At 64.2% G+C, this 21,526-nt stretch overlaps 1 protein-coding gene across 1 annotated transcript; it reads right to left on the bottom strand.

The window, feature by feature from the left end:
- Positions 1-1,288: 1,288 nt before the first annotated feature.
- Positions 1,289-18,517, bottom strand: SPTBN2 (spectrin beta, non-erythrocytic 2). Its single transcript, XM_031943623.1, has 29 exons — positions 18,389-18,517; positions 17,130-17,519; positions 16,866-17,039; positions 16,613-16,704; positions 16,447-16,527; positions 16,091-16,206; positions 15,393-15,505; positions 14,970-15,157; positions 14,762-14,879; positions 14,351-14,509; positions 13,909-14,211; positions 13,602-13,755; positions 12,641-13,511; positions 12,251-12,388; positions 11,408-12,164; positions 10,932-11,134; positions 10,716-10,806; positions 10,098-10,244; positions 9,121-9,384; positions 8,628-8,852; positions 8,391-8,480; positions 8,035-8,304; positions 7,822-7,952; positions 7,349-7,553; positions 6,702-7,076; positions 6,516-6,546; positions 1,899-2,035; positions 1,639-1,746; positions 1,289-1,474 (listed from the first exon to the last, which is right to left on the bottom strand). Exons 1-29 carry the CDS (start codon positions 18,515-18,517, stop codon positions 1,289-1,291), a joined length of 6,246 nt encoding a protein of 2,081 aa, XP_031799483.1.
- Between the last annotated feature and the right edge of the window lie 3,009 nt (positions 18,518-21,526).

The raw sequence follows: 21,526 nt of genomic DNA, 5'->3' as shown, positions 1-21,526 counted from the left end.
TCTGCCTCAGTCCTCCTCCCCGAGGGCTGGTGACCTCTAAGCCCCCTCTCTGCCACGATGTGCTGGGCTCACCGCCGATGGCAGTGGCGCGTTGCCCTCCTGGCTCCTGAAGCCCCGGGGGGCCCTGGCCTTGCTGTGCTGGGTCTCTCCCTGGGCCCCTGGCTGCCTCCTTTGACTCCTGTTCTCAGAATTCAGCCAGTGCCTGGGGCCGACGACCTGGGCCATCAGACAGCTGGGAAGGAGGGTCCTGAGCAGCCTTAACTCACATCATAGATGAGTAGTTGAAGCCCCCAAGTCTGTGCCCTGGAGCAGCTTTCTGTGGGGACCCCAGGGTTGCATGCGCCCCCCTTCTCCGGCAGTCACCCACCACGTGCCAGGGGCTGTGCTCAGCTCAGTTTGCTCTTCCATCAGGCGGGTCCAAGCCTATTTAGGGCCCTCCTCCCTCCAAAGACTTGGTGAAGAATGGCATCTTGTCAGCGCCCGGGGTCTCTGAGGCCAGGGGGCTCAGTTTTCCTGACTCCCAACCCAATGTTCCTCCACTAAGCCCCCCTCCCTTGCCTGATCTGGCCCACCTTTCTCATTAAAAAAAGGTTCTGGGCTTTCCCCACGCCAGCCCCATGACGTCGTTTCCATGGACAAAGGCCAACAAGAAAGGGGAGGAGGAAGCTGCGAGTCTGGGCGGTGGTCCCCGGGGTCCTGGTCAGGAAGGTCCAACCGAGTCCTTCCTGCTCTGGTCCCAAGCTTCCTTGAGTGTCTCCGGGCATTTTTAAGGCTTCCCAGCCCTTTTTACCCACAATTTCCAGCATCCTCTGCTCAAAGTAGATGGACCCTTGTCATTGGAGCTCAGAGAGCGGCTCTGTTGGCAAACACCCCCCACACTTACACCTCCCCCACCCAAATCCCCTCCCCCCACACCCATGCCCTGTCACCCCTGCCCCTTCTCTGCCTACACCTTCAGTAAATGGGAGAGGAAGGACCCCTGGTGCCGCTCGGGACCTGTGATTTCCCCAGGCTCTCTGTGTCCGGGTCACACTGGGAGGCCACCCCCTCCCCCCGTGGTGGCCGTTCACGGTGCCCGCCTTCCACGGGTCACTGGGGGCCAGACTTTTTCACGTGGCCGTGCCCAGGAAGGTGGATTTATTACTTCTCTGCTCGGCCAGATCACATGCTCGGGAGATGGGTGAGATAGTCAGGCTTGGCAGCCACGGCCCGTCCCTACCTGACCCGGGACTCTCCCACCCAGCCCCGCCCCGGGCCGGCGCAGCAGATTCGGCTTGACCACGGGCCGCTAACCTAAGGCGTGAGTGTCCTGCCCGTCTTCCGCCCGGGTGCCCGGCTCCCTCATGGGATCAGCAGGGAGGGGCACATCCGCATTGGTGCCCACCGACCTGCAGCTCCCGGCAGCCAGCCATGGGGGGCGTTGGGCTCTGGGGCCCGGGCTCAGACGGCCAGCCAGCCCTTTCTGCTGCTCTGCCTAGATGGAATCTCAGGCTCCAGATGCCTTCCCCCCAGGGGCCCGGGCATTGGGACTGTCACCCGTAGTTCTGGCCCCAGGCCTGGGGGGAGGGGCATCATGACCTGGGCACTGCCATGAAGTGAGCTATAGTCTGGTGGGGATGGGAGTTTATGGGAAGGTACCAGGGACAAAGGGCACATGGTGGGGGAGGTGCCCACAGGGCCACATGGGGCCTGGGGGACTGGTGAGGTCGGGGCACCGGGCTGGGTTCCAGCGGCTCTGGCCACTGCCTGGGGGGGCAGAGACACATCTGGGGGGACATACTAGAGAGTGGGACTCGGGAGGGGCTGAAGGCCTGAGGAAAGCACAAAAGCACACAGGAGGCCAGAGGCACAGAGAGCTGAGTGGTTTAATCGTCTCCACGTCCCGGCGTGGCGGGGACCCTCCGGGGGAGCCCCTGCTCCCGAGAGCGCGAGGAGGGGGAGGGCAGTGGGGCGAGCCCGTCAGCATCAGCGGCTCCATCAGTCCACGCTCCCGTCCCCAAAGGCCCTTCCCTCCCGGCAAGTTCCCCCTGGTTCCCTACAAGACAACCCAAGAACCCGGAAGGCCAAGGGAGGAAACCTGAAACCAAGGCAAGTAGGCCGAAACCCCACCCAAGAAATAACGAAACCCCCCAAACTCCCACAAGAAAACCAAACGGAACGAAAAATAAACCCCATAAACCTTTCCAATCTAAAATAAAAAAAAAACCCCAAACATCTCCAATCCAAACTCCCTGGGGTTCTAAACAGCAAGGCAAATCCACCCCAATCCCCCCTCCCCAACCCTTTCGGCAAAACTCCTCAACCAACCTCCCCCCTTTTCTTCTTGAAAAACCAAAGCTTTTCTCAATCCCTTTCCTTCCCTCCCCCTCCATGGTGGCCAGGAACCCCTCGCGTTGGCGGGAACACCGAGAAACTTGTCATCCCAAATATACCCCGGGAAGCCTTTAAATGTCACCGTTCCCTCCAAACTCCCATTTGAAAAACCGGCAATGGCTTCACCACCCCCGCCCAAACTCATCTCCCGCCTGTGGGAAAATAAAACATTAAAAAACTACTTGGGCCCAACCCTCCCGGAAAACCCCCACAGGAAAGGGGGGGCAAAGGGGAAACCCCCCCACTGGCCCAAAACAGGAAACTGAAAACTCCCTCTTTAAAACACCAGAGAAACCCAGGAACACAAAAAAGTAAAACCAACCACCCTAGGAAAAAAACTAACTCAACCAAGAATAATAAAGGTCTAGGTAGGAACCAAAACAATAAACCCCTTCCCTAAACGAATTGGGCAACTCCAAAGGCCAGGAAACTTAAAACAACGCCAGCAAAACTAACATCCAAAAGGGTAAAAATTTTCACCCTTAGGTAGCTAAAACCAAAAACCCCAAAAACAGAAACCAAAAAACCAAACCCGCCTAAAATATACATAAACCACTCCATAATAAAATAAAAACCCCCCAACAAAAATTCTTGTTAGTAAAAGAGAAAAACCAAACTCCAAACCCCTATAAACAAAACTACCAAAAAACCCCAAACTGAACTGTGGCAACCTCTAGGAACAAAAGGCAAAACCAAAACCCTAAAAACCCCTCCAAATCCCGGCAATCCCTCCCTCCCCTCTAGCCCAAATCCCCTCCATTGGGCCCCTGAAACCCCCCATAATCCGGCCTCTCTTCCCCTTCAGGCCTGGAATCCCTCCGTGGGGCCCTAAGGCCCCTCCATAATCTTTCTCTGTCCAACATCTGCCAACCTGGACATTGCCTCCCCACTCCTTCCTTAGAAACCCCAGTAAAACACCGGCTCCGGGCCCAAAACGGCCCGAACCCTCCCTCCCTCCCTCCTCCCCGGCCTCCCTTGGGAAACTGGTAACTCCCAAGGGCAAGTCTTTTTGTCCCCTTCCCAACACAGGTTCAACCAGGGCCCAATAATTTAATTAAAACAAACCCGAATTGCCAATCTACCCCCTACTAAGGCACTCAACCACACCATAGGAATACAAAAAACTTTTTAACTATTTTTCAATCCCGTGGCTTATAAACACTAAAACAGGAACACAAAACACAGGGAAAAAACCGAAAAAAAGGGAAAAACCTTTAAAAGCCAGGGGTTCAGAACAATGGAAAACAAAACCAAAAGGTAAATAAAACTACCCATCACTTGCTTAAACAATCTCACCCTCATCTTATAAACATGGAAAAAAAAAAATTAGGAGCAAGAAAAACCCCATCCCAAAAGCAATCCAAAACCCAACAAAAGCAAAACCATGCCCAAAAAGCCAAAAACCCAATCCAAAACCCTAACCCAAAACCCCATGAAAACAAAATACCAAAAACCAAAATATCCCATGCAAAACCCAATGCAAAACCCAAAAACCTAAAACCTAATCCAAAACCCATGCCCAAAACCCTAATCCAAAAACCAAACCATGCCCATGCAAAACCCTAAAATTGCCAAAACCCCCAAAAACCAAAATACCCAAACCCAGCCAAAACCCCAAAAACAAAACCCCAAATAAACCCAAAAAACCCAAAACTTTCTCTCTGCAAAAAACCTAAAATACCTAATACCCCTCCCAACACTCCCTAAACTAAAAAACCCCCCCCTTTTACCCCCTTCCCCAACCCCTTAAACCAACCCCCCCCAAAAAAAAATACCCCCCTTAAAAAACAAACCCCCAAACCCCAAAAAACAAAACCCCCCCCAAAAAAAAAAAAACCCAAAAAAAAAAACCTAAACCCCCCCCCCAAAAACCAAAACCCCCCCCCAAAATTCCCCCCCCCCAAAAAAAAACCCCTAAACCCCAAAAAAAAAACCAAAAAAACCCCCCCAAAACCCCCCCGGCAAAAAACCCCTTCCCAAACAACCCCCCCACCCACACCCCAAACCCCCCCCCCCGAAACCTAAAACAAACCCCCCCCCCCCTTGAAAACCCCAAAAAAAACCCAAAAAACCCCCCCAAAATTCCCCAAACCCCCAAAACCCCAAAAACCCCCCCCCCCCCCAAAAAAAACCCCCCCCCCCAACCCCCCCTTCCCCCCATTCCTTAAAACCCCCCCAAAACCCAAACAAAAAACCCTTTAAAAAAAAAACCCCAAAAAAAACCCAAAACCAAAAACCCCCCAAAAAACCCCCAAAAAACCAAAACCCCCCCCCCCCCCAAACCCCCCTTCCCCCTCCCCACCAAAAACCCCCCCCCCACCCAAAAACCCCAAAACCCCAACCCCCCCCCCTTTCCCCCCCCCCCCCAAACCCCAAAAAACCCCCCCCAAAAAAAAAACCCAAAAAAACCCCCCCCCATCCCCCAAAAACCCCTTTAAAAAAAAAAAAAAAAAAAACCCCCCCCAAAAAAACCCCCCCAAAAAAAAAAAAAAAACCCCAAACCCCCCAAAACCCCAAAAAAAAAAAACCCCCCAAAAAACCCCCCCTCCCCCCCCTTTCCCCCCCCTTCCCCCCCCCAAAAAAACCCAAAAACCCCCCAAACCCCCCCAAAAAAAAAAAAAAAAAAACCCAAAAACCCCTTTAAACCCCCCCTTTCCCCCCTTTTCCCCCAAACCCCCACACTCCCCCCCTTTTCCCCCCAAAAACCCCAAAAAACCCCAAAAAACCCAAACCCAAAAACCCCCCCAAAAACCCTACCAAAACCAAAAAACCCAAAAAAAAAACCAAAACCCAAAACCAAAAAACCAAAGCAAAAACCCCCCCAAAACCCAAAACCCCAAAAACCCCCAAAAAACCAAAAACAAAACCCATACCCAAAAAAAACCCCCCCAACCCAAAACCCCAAACCCCAAACCCAACCAAAAAAACCACCCCCCCAAAAACCCACCCAAAACCCCAAAAAAAAACCAAAACCCAAAAAAACCCCCCCAAAAAAAACCCCCCCCAAAAAGGAAACCCCGGGCCCCCCAATTTTCCCGGGGGGAAAAAAAAAAAGGGGGGGCCAACCCCCCCCCCGGGGCCCCCCCGGGGGGGCCCCAACCCCCGGGCCTTGGCCCTTTCCCCGGGCCCCCCAAAAGGGGGCCCCCCAAAAAAAACCCCCCCCCCCCCCCCCCCCCCCAAAACCCCTCCCCCCTTTTTTTGGGTGGGCCCGGCCCCGGGCGGGGCCCCCGGGGAAAGGGAAAGCCCGGGGGGCCGGGCCCCCGGGCCCCCCCCCCCCCCGCCCCCTTTTTCCCCCTTCCGCCCCGGGTTTTCCCCCCCCCCCCCAAGGCCCCCCCCGGGGGGAAAGCGGCCCGCCCGGGGGGGGGGGGGGGGCCCCCCGGGGCGGCCCCCTCCCCCCGGGGGGCCCCCCCCCCCCCCCAAATTTCGGAGGCCCCCCTTTTCCCCCCGGTGGGTTGGGGCCCCGGGGGGGAAAGGGCCCTTTTTTAGCCCCCGGCCCCCCCCAAACCCCCCCCCCCCCCCCGGGGGGGGGGCCGGGGGGGGGGGGGGCCCCCCCCTTGGGGTTTTGGCCCAAGGAAGGGGTTCCCCCGGGCCCCCGGGCCCGGGGCCCGGCCCGGGGGTTTGGGGCCCCGGGCCTTTTCCCCCGGGGGGGCCGGCCCCTTTTCCCCGGGGGTTTCCCGGGGGCGGGGGGGCCCCCCCCGGCCCCGGGGCCCCGGCCGGGGGGGGGCCCCCCCCCCCCTTCCCCGGGCCCCCGGGCCCCCCCCCCCCCGGGCCAGGGGGGCCCCCGGGGCCCGGGGTTTGGTTGGGGGCCGGGGGCCCGGGGGGCCCCCCCTTGGGGGGGGCCGGCCAGGCGGCCAAGGGGGCCCCCTTTCCCCCCCGGGCCCCGGGGGGGGCCCCCCGGGGCCCGGGGGGGGCCGGGCCCCGGGGGGGAAACCCCCCGGCCCCCAAACCCCCGGGGAAACCCCCCCCCCCCCCCCCCCCTCCCCCCGGGGGCCCCGGGGGCCCCCCCCGGGGGCCCGGCCCCCCCCCCCCCCCGGGTTGGGTTTTCCCGGGGGGGCTTGGTCCCCCCCGGGGGGGGCCCTTCCCCGGCCGGGGCCCCCTTCCCCCCCCCCCCGGGGGGTGGGCCCCGGGGGGGGGGAAGGGGCCGGGGGCCCCATCGTCCTGCACCTGCTGTACCTGCGGGACCCCAGACGGAGGCTCAAGGGGGGCCATTCCCCCAGTGCTCCCCCCCCAGCACCCCCGGCCCCGCCCCCCACCCCGACAAGCTCAGGCTCCCCCAGCCTCCGTGGGGGGCGAGGGCGGACATGGTGGGGAGGGGGCCAGGGGCGTACCTGGGCACTCAGTGCCTGGATGTCGTGCTCATAGGCACAGTGCCGTCGCTGCAAGGCCTCCGCCGAGTTCAGGTCCCGGCCGGCCCCGTCGGGCAGCTGCTGCTGCTTGTGCTGGACGCGCGCCAAGGCCTGGCGCGCCATGTGCAGGAAGCGCTGCAACTCGTGGGCGGCGGCCAGGACCTGACCCCGCGTGTCCAGTAACTCCAGGAGGTCGGCCCAGGCCTCGTTGAGCCCGTCCTTCCACTCGGCCACCGTGGCTCGGGCAGCGTGGCCCCCCGCGATCAGCCCGTCGGCCAGGGCGTTGGCGCCATCTACCCGCTCCTGGCCAATGGTGCTGGTGTCTCGGGAGAACTCCCGGAACTTGTCCCGCAGCATCTGGGAGCAGAAGTGCAGCCTTGACGGGCGGCCCGGGGAGAGCCCCCAGTCTCTGCCCCTGCCCGGGGCCTCTCGGGGGGGCTGCCCCACAATGGCCGAGAAGGAGCTGAGAGGTCACGGTCATATCCTCCAGGGAGTGTGGGAGCGCCCCCCAGCCCCGCTGATCCCCCGGGCTGCCCCCCCCCCCCCCCCCCCCCCCCCCCCCCCCCCCCCCCCCCCCCCCCCCCCCCCCCCCCCCCCCCCCCCCCCCACCCTCCTCTCCCCGCACTCACGCTGACATGCTCGTAGTCCTGGCCCAGCTCGTGCGAGGCGGCCACCACCTCCCGCTCCTGGATCCACTGCTCCAGGTCGTCCAGGTCCCGCCGCAGCTGGCACAGGCGCTGGTGCTCCAGCAGCCGTGCCCGCCGTTCCACAGCCAGCTCCTTCAGGCTGGCGTACAGCTTCTCCACCTGGGCTTGGCGGATGGTCAGCCGGTCACTGCAGGGGGGAAGGCAGCCAGGGGTGAAGGACGACCCGGGGCCAAAAGCTCTCGGGGGCCCTCAGACTCTCCCCCCTCCAGTGCCAGTCATAGCACAGGGGCACTTTCATGGTCACGGCTCCTTCCCTGCCCCAGGCAGACCCTCGGGAAAGCCCAGCTCAGATGCTCCCAGGGGGCTGCAGGGCGGGCCCGGGGTCACATGGCTCACTCCCCCTCGGGGTCTCCATCTACAGGTCACCAGGCCCATCAGGCCCCCAGACCCCTCACCTCTCGGGGTGCTGGGCCGCGATCATATCCTGGCTGCTGGCCGCCAGCTGGTGCACGGTGTGTGCGTAGTCAGCCAGCGCCTGCTCCAGGACCTGGTGCTTCTTGACCTCTGCCTGAGCACTCAACTCATCCTGGGGGAGGGAATGGAGGGGCGTGAGGGAGGGGCACCGAGGGAGGGGATGGGGGAGGTAAGGGAGGGGGGCCCACACCCACCTTGGCCTTCTCTTGACCCATCATGTGCAGCTCCTGCTCCCCCATCCAGGCCTCGGCCTCGGCGGCGTCGCGGTAGAACTGCTGGGCCCTCAGTGCGTCCCGGAGGCGGGCCCCGCGCTGCTCCAGCTCCTGGCCCAGGCGCCTCCACAGCTCCTGGAGCTCGGCCACCCTGGCCGCCAGCTCCGGGCCCGCGGCCGCCCCCAACGCCTGCTGCCGCTCCCTCAGGTCCGCGATGCGGGGCTCGTGGCCCTGAACCTCCTTCTGCAGAGTCTGTGCGGGGAGAAGGAGGCACCGTGGGGCCCTGGCAGCCCCGGGGCCCACCCAGCCCAGCCCTGGAGCCCCGGGGAAGCACGGACCTGGTTTTTCTTCATGAGGAGCTGGACACTGGGCAGGTCCTTGCCGTGCTCCGTGGAGCTGGCCATTGGCAGCCGCTCGGTCACCCACAGCTGGGGAAGGAAGGGGCAGCGGCGTCAGGGGGGCCGGCGAGGGCGGCGGGGCCCCTGACGTTCCGGGGGTGGGGGCCGTGAAGCCGGCCAAGGGCCCCCGGGGGAGGCGGCTCCCCAAGGCCCAGCCGGGACCCCCCAAGGACTCACGATCTCATCTTCCACGTCCCGGTGGAACTGGTGCTGCTCGCGAGAGGCCAGCAGGCGGTTGCAGCGCTCCTTGAGGGGCTTGTACAGGGCCCGGAATTTCTCCTCCACGGCTCTGGAGGTGCGCTCCACCTCTCCCGCCCCGTGCTCCTCCTGGGCCAGCGCCTTGGCCTGAGCCTGGATGGCCTCCACCTCCTTCTCCCGCACGGCCATCTCCCGTTCCAGCATCTGCGGCCACCAGGGTGCAAATGTGAGCCTGGGCCTCTTCCCCACTGCTAGGACCCCCCATGCCCCGCTCCCCCACTGCTGGTCCCTCCCACGCTCTCTGCCCCCATCCTGCCGGCCCCCCCATGCCCCTCCCCCCCATCACCCTCTATGCCCTGCTCCACCCCCCATGCCCCGCTCCCCCCCCACTGCTGGCCCCCCCATACCCCTCTGCTCCCCCACTGCTAGGCCCCCCTGGCTCCCTGCCCCCCCTCCCGGGCCCCGGGGGCACCTGCTGCTTCTTGAGGAGGATGTTGACACTGGTGAGGTCCTTTCCGTAGTCGTCCGAGTGCAGCTGGGCCTGCAGCGTGCCCAGCCAGCTCTCCAGGGCCGAGCAGCTCTGGGCAAACAGCTCCGCGCGGTTGGCATCAAACAGGCTGCGGGCCTTGGCCTGCGTGGTCTCCTCCAGCTCCTGCCAGCGCGTGTGCAGGGCCTGCAGCTTCTCCCCCACCAGGGGCTTCAGCTCGGGCTTCTCCGACGTCAGCACCTTCCCTTCCTGGGGCGGCAGATTTGGCCCTCAATGCCCGCCCGGATCAGGGCCGCTGGGACACGGGCCCGGGGGGTGGCCAGAGGCCCCCGGGAGAAGGCCCCTCACGCAGCTCCCACGGTCTCCGCTATGTTCTAAACCCACAGGGGCACAGGACAAGGGGGCAGGGCCATCCCCTCTGCCACTTGGGCCCGCCCCAGCTCACTGCTTTGTAGAATCCCCCCCACTGCCCCCCGTGTGCCGTGGCCCACAAACATCCCCTCCAGCTCTCCTGGGGGACACAGCCACCGACTCCCCCCATCTGCCCACCCCCCTCCTGCCCCCCACCACTGCCTGACACAGCCGCCAAACCTCCTCTTGGCCCCGGTTATTTCAGGCTGAGCTCTCCCATCTTCCCCCGTGGGCTACGCCCTCCGCCCCCCCCAGGGCCCCCAGGCCGGACACCCGAGATGGGCCACGCTTGCCCTGCCACACCCTCACTGGCCACAAGGAGGGACTAAGCATTCAGGGAGCACCTGCACCGGGCTCAGGGGGGAAGTGGGCGGAGCCCAGGTCTGACCCCGGATGGTCCAACCCTTACTGACTCCAGGACCGCCGCCAGCCTTAGTTTCCTCCCCTGTAAAGCGGGACAACAGGCCCCCCCCCCAGGCCTGCTCCCCAGAGGGTAACAGATGAGTGCACGCCCCCCCTTCTCTCCCCCCCACAGCCTGAGGGCCCCTCACCCGGTCGATCTTGTCCAGCCAGTCCTTGTTGGCGGCCAGCTCGGCCATGAAGGCCTGGTGCTTCTGCCACTTGGTGTGCAGGTTGCGAGCCTCGTCGTAGGACACGTCCTGGGCCGTCAGCATCTTCTCGTCGATCCACAGCGTCAACTGGACCCGGCAGGAAAAGGGTCATAGAGGAAGAGCCGGGGGGACCGGGGAGGCCGGCAGAGGGGGGACAAGGACAGCCACAGCCCTGGGCCCGGTTCCCCCACATACACGGACAAGGAGGCGAGGGGCCTCTCGTGGGGGGGGGGGGGAATCTGAGGATGGACAAATCTGCACCCAAAAGGCCCAGCCTAACGTTTGGGGAGAAGGGGAGGGCCCAGCACTGAGCCCTGACAGGCCCCGGGGCTTTCGGGAGGGAGGCGGTTCTGGGCACGGGCCCTGGAGGCGGGAGGGGGAGACGTGGGAAAAGGAGCGGCTCTGCAGACAGCCAGGAGGCTCTTGGGCCCTGCCGGAGCAGGGGGCGCCAGGGAGATCACCGAGACACGGCCAGAGCCTGGAGGCCCGGCCCTGGGGAGTGGTCAGAGCGGTGGACAGAGTGACTGCGCACCCGGAGGGAGGGGGCTGGCAACGCACCTCGTGGCACTCCTGTAGGAAGTGCTGACGCTCGCGGTTGTCCCGGAGACGGCGCAGAAGCTGCTGGGCGGCCTCCTGATTCTTGCTGTGCCTGTGAGGATGCCGATTGTCCATCACCTCCCGGCCTGCCCCTGACCCCTGGATCCCTTGCCCGTCCCGGGTGACCGGGCCTGCCCCATCCCCTCCACCAGCCCCTCTCCCCCCAGGACCACCCACCTCTTCTCGATCGAATCTGCCTTCTCCTTGATCTTCTCTGCGTGGATGTTGCCCCCTGCCACCAGCTGGCGCCCCGCTTCCAGGAGCCCCCGGATCCGCTCCCCATTGGCGTCCATGGTGCTCATGAAATCTTCCAGCTTTTTGATGGCAGCGTCGGCCGCCTGCAGGGTCCCTGGCATCTCAGTGTGAGACAGCTCGTACTCCTGGGGGAAGGAGAGAAGTCAGCAGCTGCTCGGGCCTGGGAAACCTGGGTAGGGGCTTCTGGGAAAGGAGCCAGTCTGGGGATGAGGAGGCAGCGTGGGCACAGGTGCGAGAGGGGCCTCCGCATCCGGCCTGCCCTCCCCCTCCCTGACTGGCGAGGGAGCTGGAACGCAGCAAGCTGTGGCTCCCTTCTTCCCCCGCCTCCTCTCTCCTGGCCGGCCTGGACCCTCGGCCCCACTTCTGCCGCCCCCTCCTCGCTCCCCGCACCGTCTCACCTGGCTGCTGAGCACCCCCTCGGCCTGCCGAGCGTCCCGCAGGAAGCCTTGCAGGCCGTGGGCTTGGGCCAGCCGGGCCTGGCGGCTCTCCCACATGCGGCCCAGTTCTTCCCAGCCGGTGCCCAAGGCCTCGAGTCGCTGCCGCAGGAAGAGACACTGGGGGTCGGCCTGGTCGCGCGTCACCTCCTCCCCCACGGCGCGGAGGCGGCCGTACTCGCCCTTGGCCCGCCCCACCTCGTCGCGCAGGGCCGCGTGCTGGGCCAGTAGGGCTTCCGCCTCGGGGAGCGTGGCCGGCCCCTCTTCAGAGGCCACAGCGGTTTGGGTCCGGCCCAGCCACGCCTGGAAGTCATCCAAGCTCCGGAGGAAGTCCTGCAGCCGCCGCGCCTCGCCCAGTGACTCCTCCCGGCGCCGCATGGTGGCGCGCAGGCCCTCCCAGCCCTCCTGGACCTCATGCAACCGGGCCTCGATGGCAGGGGCCTGTGCAGGGTGGCTGGCGGCCAGGGCATGTGCCTCCTGCGCCAGCGTCCCCACTCGGGTCCCGATGGCCTCCAGGTCCCGCTCGGTGCCAGCCAGCTTGCGCTGAAGGGCCAGGACTCCGGCCAGGTCGTTGCCCAGGCCCTGCGTGGACTCGATCACTTTGATCTTCTCCCTCATCCAGGCCTGGGTCTCCGTGCACTCGAGGTGGTAGTTCTGGATGCTCAGGGCGGAGGTCAGGGCCGCCTTCTTGCCATCGGCGAGAGTCCGGAATTGCTGCCACCTTGGGGGGGGGGGGCGGCTGTCTGTGAGCGTGGCCCCCAGCACCCCCTCCCCACTCCTGCCCCGCCCCCGTCCCCAGGCCCTCACCTCTGGTTGAGCTGCTTCTGGGTGGCGAGGATGCTGTCCCTGCCGGGCGGCTCGGCCTCCAGCAGCTGCTGGGCGATGGTGTTGACCGCGGCCACCCGGGCAGCCAGGGCGTTCATTTCAGGCTCCAGAGTCTCAAACCTGCCCAAGGCAAGAGCGGAGGCCCAGCTCCTGGGACTGGCAGTACCCGGGCCCAGCTCTCCCCCTGCCCCAGGAACTGGGGGGTCAGGGCCGCTTGGAAAGGAGAGGCAGGGGCAGGTTCCCATCCATTGCTGTCCACCCTGGGTCAGGTGCTAACCGTCACTCATGTGGTTCTCAAAGTTTGCGGGGAGGGGCCAGGGAGGGTGTGTGGGGGGCGTGAGGGGCAAGTCGGGTCCCAGGTGGGGGGCTTACCTCTGCTGGACCACCTCCAAGTCCTCCAGGCGCTTGGGCAAGGCCAGCCCGTTGAGCCACTGCTCCTTCTCATCCACCCAGAGCCCACAGGCGCTGGCCTCGCTGAGCATGGTGTAGTGGGCGAGGGCGGCTTCCAGGGCCCGGGCCCGCTCACCGGCTCGCGCCTGCAGCTCTTGGTAGCGGCGCTCCAGCGCGGGCAGCCAGCCCTGCACCTCGGGGGCCTGGGCCACAGCGGCCGGCAGGGCCGCGGCCTGCTCCCTCAGCGCGTCCAGGGCGGACCTGTGGCTGCGCATCTCCTCCTCCAGGGCGCGGTGCTGCTTGGCCAGGGCCTGGGTGGAGAACTCATCGTGGCCCAGCTCCGGGCTGGACACCAGGCGCAGGGCGTCCACCAGCCACGTCTCCATGTCATGAGCCTCAGCCAGGAACTGGTGCAGGCTGGAGGCCTGAGCCAGGTCCCGGGCCCGCTCATCCGCCAGGGCCTCGAGGCGCTCCCACTGGGCCTGCAGCTCAGCCCCACGTGCCGCCGCCTGCTTGGCTCCTGGGTGGCCCTCGGCCACCAGCTGCCGCCCCTGCTCCAGCGTGAGCCGCAAGGGCCCCAGGCGGCCACTCATCTCGTCCCGCAGGGCCGCGTGCTTGCTGAGTAGGCGCAGGACGCCCGTGAGGTCCCGGCCGGGCTCGGCTGAGGCCAGGAGATGCCGCTGCTCCCGGATCCAGGCCTCCGCCTCTCCCGCCTCCCAGAGGAAGCGCCAGAGGCGGCGCGACTCCTCCAGCTGTGCGCGGCGCGTGGCGGCCAGCTCACACAGGCCCTCGTAGCTCTGCTGCAGGGCCTCCACACGCTGGGACACCAGCTGGGGCTCGCAGGGCTTGTAGCCTGCGGAGGAGGGCAGAGGGGAGGGGCCCTTAGTGTCCCCGCACTCTCTGTGGCCCCTGGCTTCCCTCTGCGGCACCCCCGGCCTCTCACCTGCCGTGGGGTCGCTGAAGCGGAGCGCCGAGGCACTGATGGCCCGGACCCGCTCGGCCTGCACGGCAATGTCGGCTTCCACCAGCTCGTGCAGCTGCAGCAGGTCTTCCACCCCGGCCAAGTGCTTGCCCAGGTCCTGAGACTGCAGCCGGCCCTGGCACGGAGACACAGCATGTGGGGGCTGGCACCTCCCCCCGCCGGGCCTGCGGGCTGGGCCTGGTCCCACCAGAGCCAGCCGTTCTGGCCCGTGGGGTCTGGGTCCCCCCTGGCCCTCCGTCCCCGCCCTGGGCCCTGCACCCCCACGTACCCTCATCTCCTCCATCCAGTCCATGAGGTAGAAGAGGTCTTGGAAGACCTTCTGCAATTCGAGGTTGAGGAGCAGCCGCTCACGCCGAGCCGCCACCATCTGCCGCAGGAAGTCCCACAGCCGGGCCACGTTATGCTGGCGGGCCGCCACCCTTTTGATGTCATGGTAGCGCTCAGCGGCCAGCTCGGCAGCCACAGCGTCCACGGCCTGCACGCGCCCGCTGTAGGCCACGATGTCGGTCTCGATGGCCTCGTGCTTCCGCACCGCGGCCTCCACGGCCGCCAACTCCAGGCCAAAGTTGTCCTGTGGGGTGGGAGAGGAGCCCTGAGACCCCTGCATCCCCCCACCCCCGCCGGCAGCCGACTGCCTTAGACGGCCAGTGCCTGAGGGATCCCGGGGGCCCTTCTCCCGCCCGCCCTGGCCCCTTTCCTGACCCACTGACCTGGGCCACCAGGCGCTGATTCTCGCTCAGCCAGGTCTCCCGCATGGCGGCCTTGCGGTCAAAGCGCGCGGCCAGCTGCTCCAGCTTCTCCTGGCGGATCAGCTCGGTGCGCAGCGCCAGCTCCCGCTCGTGCTCCGCCTTCTCCAGCCGCTCCCAAGCCTGCGAGGGCCGGGCCTGGTCAGCGGCAACGGACGGGAGGGAGGGAGGGAGGGACACAGAGGGAGGGGAGGGAGGGAGGGAGGGATGCAGAGGGGAGGGGGGAACATGGAGGGGTGGGGGGGAGGGACGCGGAGGGGAGGGAGGGATGCGCAGGGTCCCAGGACTGGCCCATTCAGGGGAGACCTAGGCTGCTTGCCAGGAGCCCGAGGAAGCCGACTCCAGGCCGAGCGGGTGGGGGTCGGGCAGACCAACCTTGTTGATGTCCGAGACCAGCCGGCCCTCCCGCGGGGCGTACACCTTCTGGTTGTTGGCACGAAGTTTGCTTTGGATGGTGAAGAGCAGAACTTCCAAGTTCCCTTTCTCGGTGAATCTGGGAGAAGGGATGAGGGAGCTCAGGCCACGGGGCCCGGGCGCGGGGGGCTCCCCTCTGTGGCCCGCCTGTGGCCGGGGCCCGGCTTACTTGGGCGGCTTCTCCACGGTGCGGTAAGAGTTGAAGGACTGCAGCTGGTTCTGCACACCGCTCAGGGAGTTGGCGAGCTGCCGGTCGTTGAGGGTCACGATGGTCTGCTCGATCCACTGCAGCAGCTCCGAGGCCAGGGACTCGTACTTCTCCACCAGGCGCTCGGCTTCCAGGGCATAGTCCAGCACCTGGGCCGGGAGGCGCCTTCACCGTCTGCGACCCCGGCAGGAAGTGCCACGCTTCCCAGAAGCCGTCCCCGTAGCCCCCCCAGCCCGGGGCCACCCTCAATGTTGGGCCCCCTCCTTGCCCAGGGCCTCCTTCTGGCCCAAGCCCCCTCCAGGCCTCAACCCCTTCCAGGCCCAGGTCCCCTCCTGGCTCAGGGTCCCCTCCCAGGACAGGGGCCCCTCCTGGCCCGGGGCCTACCTTGCCAATCCGCTTGCCTTCCACGGCGAGGGCCTTCATCTTGGAGAAGTAGTGGTAGTAAGTGGCCACGTAGGTGATGATGGATTTTTCATCAGGTTGGTCCACGTTCACATCTGGGGAAGAGGAGGGCCCGTGTCCGTGAGTGGGGCCTCGGGGCCCTCCTGCCCCCACCTCCTGAGAAAGCCCGACCTTCCAGGTGGCCTTCGTGGGTCAAATTGGCAATTAAGCCGTTCAGGTAGAAAGGTCACGGGGCAGAGATTGTTGTCCCAGCCCCAGAGCCTGAGCGGTTCAGAGGAGAAGCAACGGACCCGACAGCCTCAGGGAAGGAGCCTGGCGTCACCAGGACGTCAGCCGGCCTCGGCCATGGCCGGGGGGCCCCGGGGCGCTGCAGCCTTCTGGAACCCCAGCGGGACCCAGAGGGATGTGGCCCAGCGGGGCTGGGCGGGGCCAGGCAGACCAGCGATCGTGGCCCCCATGGGGAGACGGCTTCGCTGGCCCGGCTGCATTAGGGGCCCCGGCTGCATTAGGGGCCCCGGCTCTGGCAGCGTCGGGATACAGAAAGCCTGGGAGGAGGCTGGGGAAGCCGGCCTTGGTTACGCTCCCGCCCCATAGAACTCTCCCTTGTTGGGGCCTGTGGGGGCACGAGCCCTCAGGCCTGGGGGACGGGCCATAGCAGGGGCCGTCCCCCTCCTGCCCACCTTCGGGGTCCAGCAGCTTGGTGAGCCCCAGCTCCTTCTCGGCCAGGTTGAAGACGTTCTGGAGGTTGTAGTGAGCGTTGCACTTTCTCAGCGAGTCAAACTCCAACAGGTCTGGCCTGGACAGAGTGGGGAGAGGGACCGGCGAGAGTGTGAAAAGTGGGGCGGGCCCTCCCTGAGGTGCCGTGCTCCCCACCCCGCCCCCATCCCACCATGCTCCCTGCCCTGCCCCTGTCCCACCGTGCTTCCCACCCTGCCTCGTCCTGTTGTGCTCCCTGCCCCGCCCCTATCCCTCTGCTGTCCAGCCAGGGCCCTCCTTCAGCCCCCACCCCCCCAGCCTGCTCGGGCTCCCCACCCACCGGTGTTTGTGCACGATGGCGTTGAAGGCCAGGCCATCTCTCCAGCTGGTGGTGAAGTTGTGCACGTTGACATTGGGATACCTGTGAGCGGGGGCCAAAGAGCAGCCGTCAGTGGGGGCTCCTGCTGCCCCCCTCCCACCCCAGCCCCGGAGCTGCCTCTCCTCACCCCGCCGTCTTCATCTGGCACCAGAGCAGAAGCGCGTCCTTGGCCGACTTCTTCTCCTTGTTGTCCTCGGTCTCCACACTGATGTCCTGAATCTGGGGGGCGGAGGGGGCTCTCAGAGAGAGGAAGGGGGCGGGAGGGGCCGAGCCGGGCCTCGATGCGGGCGCTCACGGTGGAGACTGGCTCAGATGCAGGGGGCCCCTCCCTGCTAGGGAGGGACGGGGGGCACCGGTGTGGGGGGGGAGCCGGAGGGTACCTGGAAGCGGAGGATGATGGTCCAGACCAGGCCCAGCGTCAGGCGGTGGTTGCCGTCCACAATGTCGTGGGAGCCCATGTTCTCCAGATGCACCTTCTGCTCCTTGAGGAACTGCAGGGCTTTGTCCACGTTCTCCAGGCAGTGGATGCGCATGCGCCCTTTGGTGGGCTTCGGCTGTAGGACAGGGAGGGTGTAGGTGGGGGGACGAGGCGCTCCCCCTCCCCAGAGACCCAATGGGGGGAGGGGCACTCCCGGGGCACTCACCAGCATCTCTCCCGAGAGCACCTCGAGCAGCCTCAGGAGGTTGCGCCCGTCGCGCAGATCGTTGTACAGGTCGCCCACGCGGCACGGCACCCTGGCCAGGTGGGAGTTGACCCACTTGGTGAACGTTTTCTTCTGCACCGCCTCCCGCTCATCTGTGGGCACCAAGAGGGGCTTGCAGCGGCCCGGCCCATCCCAACCCCACCCCAACCCCAGGGCCGTGCCCCCCAAGGAGTCAGCGGGGACCTCAGCCCACCCGGGGGGCCCAGCCCTATCATTCTGGAAAAGAAGAGACTGGGACCCTGAGTGGGCCTCTGATGGGGCTCGGTGCGGGGGTGGCCCCCGACAACTATCCCTCTGGGTCCCAAGCGCGGCCCCCACGGCAGCACGCGGCTAAATGACTCATTCATTTGGTGGTCGGGCAAGTCTGAACCCCAGACCCCTGACTCTGTGTGTCCATCTCCCCCAGTTCTACAGAAGAGAAGCTCCCTGAGAGTAGAAACCACTTTCAGTGCCCTGCATGGTGCCTGGCGTGCAGCAGGCACCTAATAAATGTTTGTGGATGATCTTGTAAATAAAAATGATTGAAGGGGAAAGGAATAAGCTTCATGGAGAGACCAAGGGAGGAGTAATGGAGCAGGAGAAACATGGGAAGCCGGTGCCCTGGGTCAGCAGAGGCCATTCATCTTCCTGAGCCTCAGTCTCCTTATCTGCCAAATGGGGATAATCACACCTTGAGGCCCAGGAGTCAAGGTCTCTGCCCTCCAATTATGGAGGGTGTGGTCAGAAGGTCCCGGAGGAGGGCGCCAGCCAGCTGTGGGCCCCGGATGCCCTCTCCCGGGCTTCATGCGGAGTGCCTGGTTCCAGACACCACTATTTCCCGAGCCCCTCCCTGTCTTTGAGGGTTGGGGAAGTAAAGTCAAGGGTCACCCTCGAGTCATTCTCCAAGGTCTGAGTGCCCACGAGGTGCCCTGGGGACCCAACACAGCCCTAATCCTTCCCAGCTCTCTGACCTTCACTTCTGAGCCTCAATTTCCCCTCCAAGGACCCTTCCCCCTAAGTTAACGGTCCCAGCTGTCACATCCTGGTCCCCCCCCCCCCCCGCCCGGCTTGCACTGAAATGCTCCCATGACCCTCCCCATCCAGAGCCCCCGAGTTGTCCTCCTCCCCCTTCTGCCTCTCCCTTTGGGCCCCGGGGCCCCTCGCAGCTGGGCGGACCAGGCAGCCGGGGAACAAGGGAAAAAGCCAGCCAACAGATGCACCCGGAAGGGGAGGGGGCCGGAAAGCCGCAGGCCCCAACACCCCAGGGCCCCCGGGGAACCTGGGTCGCGCCCCCCCCGTCTCCCCCGGGGTCCGGCAGCAGGGCTGGGTCCCAAGGCAGCGGGGCACATGGCGCCCCCAATTCCTCCCCCAGTGTCTCCTGACCCACAGTCAGCCACCACACCCGGAAGCCCCCACTCCCCCCCCCCCCCAGCTATTCTTGGGGCGCCTTCCTGCCCTCGGACCGGAACGGGGCCCTTCCCCCGACAGCCCGGGGAACCCTTAGTGGCGTTTGGAAAGGGCTCCCAGCAGGTGCCACATAAACGCTTCCTCCTCCCTCCTCTCCCTTCCCGGTCCCCCCCTTCCCTCTAGTCAGCCCCTCTCTGTCCCCTCCCCGCCCGCTGTCACAACCATCACCTCCCGCCCACCTCAATCTCTCACTCTCGCTCACACACACTCACAAGCATAGCCCCCCCCGCCACAGACACACAATCTCACACACACACTCACACTGTCTCTCAAACTCACACACAGAAACACAATCTCACTCTCACACACACACTCTCTCTCACTCTCACACACAGACACACTCACCCCACACCCTCTCCCTCCCCACCCCGGCCGGGACCCTCCTGCACTGCGGCGGCCCCTCACCGGTCTGGGCAGGGTTAATAAGGCGGCGGGGACGGGGCTCCCGGGGCCCCCCCTCCTCATGCACCCCAGGCTCCCAGGCCCGCCCAGCCCTTCCCTTCATGTTGCCCTGACCCCGTGGCTGCCCCTCATCAACCCGGTCTTTTACGGGGCGGGCCACAAGGACCCCCTGGCTTCTCTCTCTTGCCTCCCCCCAAAACACCTGGTAGGCTGGCAGGCACAAGAACTCAACAACTTCAGGGCAGGGGCGGGGGGGCCGACTGGGGCGGGCCGGGCCCCTGGGGGACCCTCACCCCAACCCCTCCTCTGGGACCCCTCCCACCCCCCCTTCTTCAGGACCCCTTGCCCTGGTCTCCCCTTTCCCCCCCACCCCTCTCCCAGGCTTTCCCAGCGGAGAGCCTCCAACACCCCCACCTCCCACCAGCCCGGAACCCCTCCCCTTCCCTTTGGGGTTTGGGAAGGGCAATGGGGAACCCCCACACACACACCCCTTTGTGGCTCTTGCTCCACCCACCTCTGTCTCCCTTGGCAGAGCCCGGCCCTGGCCTGGGGCCCTCACGCTTTGGGCCCCTCCCCAGCAGACAGACGGACCAGACCGAAAACCTGGGACCCGGGCTCCCCTGCTCCGACTCTGCCACAGCCAACCCACCCCGGGCTCCCTTTCCCATCCCCTGACCTCCCGGCTCCAACCTCAGGACAAACAAACCAATTGGCACAAGGAAACAATTCCCACGTCTCCTTGGACTTACCCCTGTTGGACCTCCCTGCTCTCCCAAAACCAAAACCAAAACAGGTGGGGAAAGGGTACTTTGGTGGGGTCACCACCCCAAAACAAAACCCCCTCCAACTGGTCTCCGGCTTTAAACCAAAACGGGGAAAAAACCCTCAACCTATTGAGGGGAGGGCGGGAAAAAGGGTAAGGGGAAAAATCCCTATCCGGGGAAGGAAACCCAACTGGGCCCACCCCTAAGGCTCCTTTCTTACAGGTCAGGGAGCGGGAAACACACCCCCCGGGGCCCTTTCAGGATTTCCCCTCCCCCCCAAAATTCCCGAAACTTGCCCCTGTCGGGAGGCCCGGCTAAAACCCAAACGCCCCCCGCTTTTCTCCCCAGGGACCCACGCCAAGCAGGACCACGGCCCCCATCCCCAGCCCCGGGGAGGGCGCACCCACCCGGGCCGGCGGGAAACCCGGGGACACTCCCCCCTCCTACCCCAATTGCCCCAAACCCACAAAACCCCCCGGGCCCCGGCAGGGCCCCCAAACTTTGGTTTAAAACCAGGGCCCGTTTATCAACCTTTCCCGGGCCTCACTTTCCCCCTTTTCCCTCCATCTATTTGTTCTCTCCCATCTCCCCATCCCTGCATCCCCAGCCTCCCAATTCTCTTTAAATCTGTTTGCAGCAGTCATCTCTGTGTCATTCATCATCTCATCATCATCATACTAAACCAAAAAACAAACATCCTTCGGGCCCCCACCAAAACAAGGATGGAGGGGCCACTGGGGCCAAGGAGAGGAAAAAAACAGAAAACCCAGAAGGTGAGGGATGGGGGCGACAACTCTTCCATGGGGCAAAGCAGTGAGGAGGTGGCTCCAGGAGGTTTCTGGGACTGGAGAAAGCCCAGTCCCCAGAGTCCAATGGACCTGGGGTTCCCACAGGCAAGAAGAACTGGAAACCAAAGGCCCTTAGCCCTACAATCTGTGGAGGATCTGTCCTTACTTTGATTTTTTAAAATAATGTTTTATTTTTCCCCCCAATTACGAGCAAAAATATTTTTAACATTCATTCTAGGATCCCAGGCCTATGATGCTGATAAGTCAATACATTATGACCTCTGTGGTCCTGCCAGAGCTATTGAGGACTTGACTCAAACAAATATTTTTTTCTTCAAAACAAACTTGGATTTTTTTCCACCCCTGCTAGTTCATCAGACGGTCCCAACAAAAGTCCAATATGAACCATCAACTTGATTCAAACACGGATCAAAGGCCTAATACATGCCACATGTCACAGTCGATTCTAGCGCTCAAAGAGAAAACAGTTCCTGCCTTTATGGAGCTGGGAGACGGCAGATAAGTAAAGAGAAGTGATCTGAGGAAGAGGAGAAGGGGTGATGGCGGTGGCGACTCACACGAGCAGCCCAAGGGGATTCGGAGAAAGCTTTGTGTCGGGGTGAGCCATGGAGCAACAAGTCGGCTCCAGGGAGGTACCCCCCAAACCCCAAATTTGGGACCTTATTCTTCCCACCCTCATGATTCAGCGCTGCCCCAAGGCTGCCCAAACGTGAGAAAGAGACCAAACTTGGAGCTGGGCAGGCTTATTCCAGAAAAGTCTGGAGAGACTTACACGAACTGCTGCTGAGTGAAGCAAGCAGAACCAGAGAACACTGAACAGAGTAAAAACAATTATGTCACGGTCAACTGTGCTGGACATGGCTCTTCTCAATCAGGCAATTCCACTAAATTTGTGATGGAACGTGCCATCTGCTTC

The sequence above is a fragment of the Sarcophilus harrisii genome, chromosome 6 (genome assembly GCF_902635505.1).
Source record: "Sarcophilus harrisii chromosome 6, mSarHar1.11, whole genome shotgun sequence".
NCBI classification, from domain to species: Eukaryota; Metazoa; Chordata; class Mammalia; order Dasyuromorphia; family Dasyuridae; genus Sarcophilus; species Sarcophilus harrisii.
Note: the sequence above shows the minus strand (reverse complement) of the source record. Positions and strands in the feature narration are given on the sequence as shown.

Coding starts and splice junctions, on each gene's coding strand:
- SPTBN2 (XM_031943623.1), bottom strand. CDS start 18,517: ATGTGCCCCGCTGCCTTGGGACCCAGCCCTGCTGCCGGACCCCGGGGG. Junction 17,520..18,388: donor CCGGCCCCCTCCCCTTCCGG/GTGCATCTGTTG, acceptor TGAGTCATTTAG/CCGCGTGCTGCCGTGGGGGC. Junction 16,705..16,865: donor CCATCATCCTCCGCTTCCAG/GTACCCTCCGGC, acceptor TCCGCCCCCCAG/ATTCAGGACATCAGTGTGGA.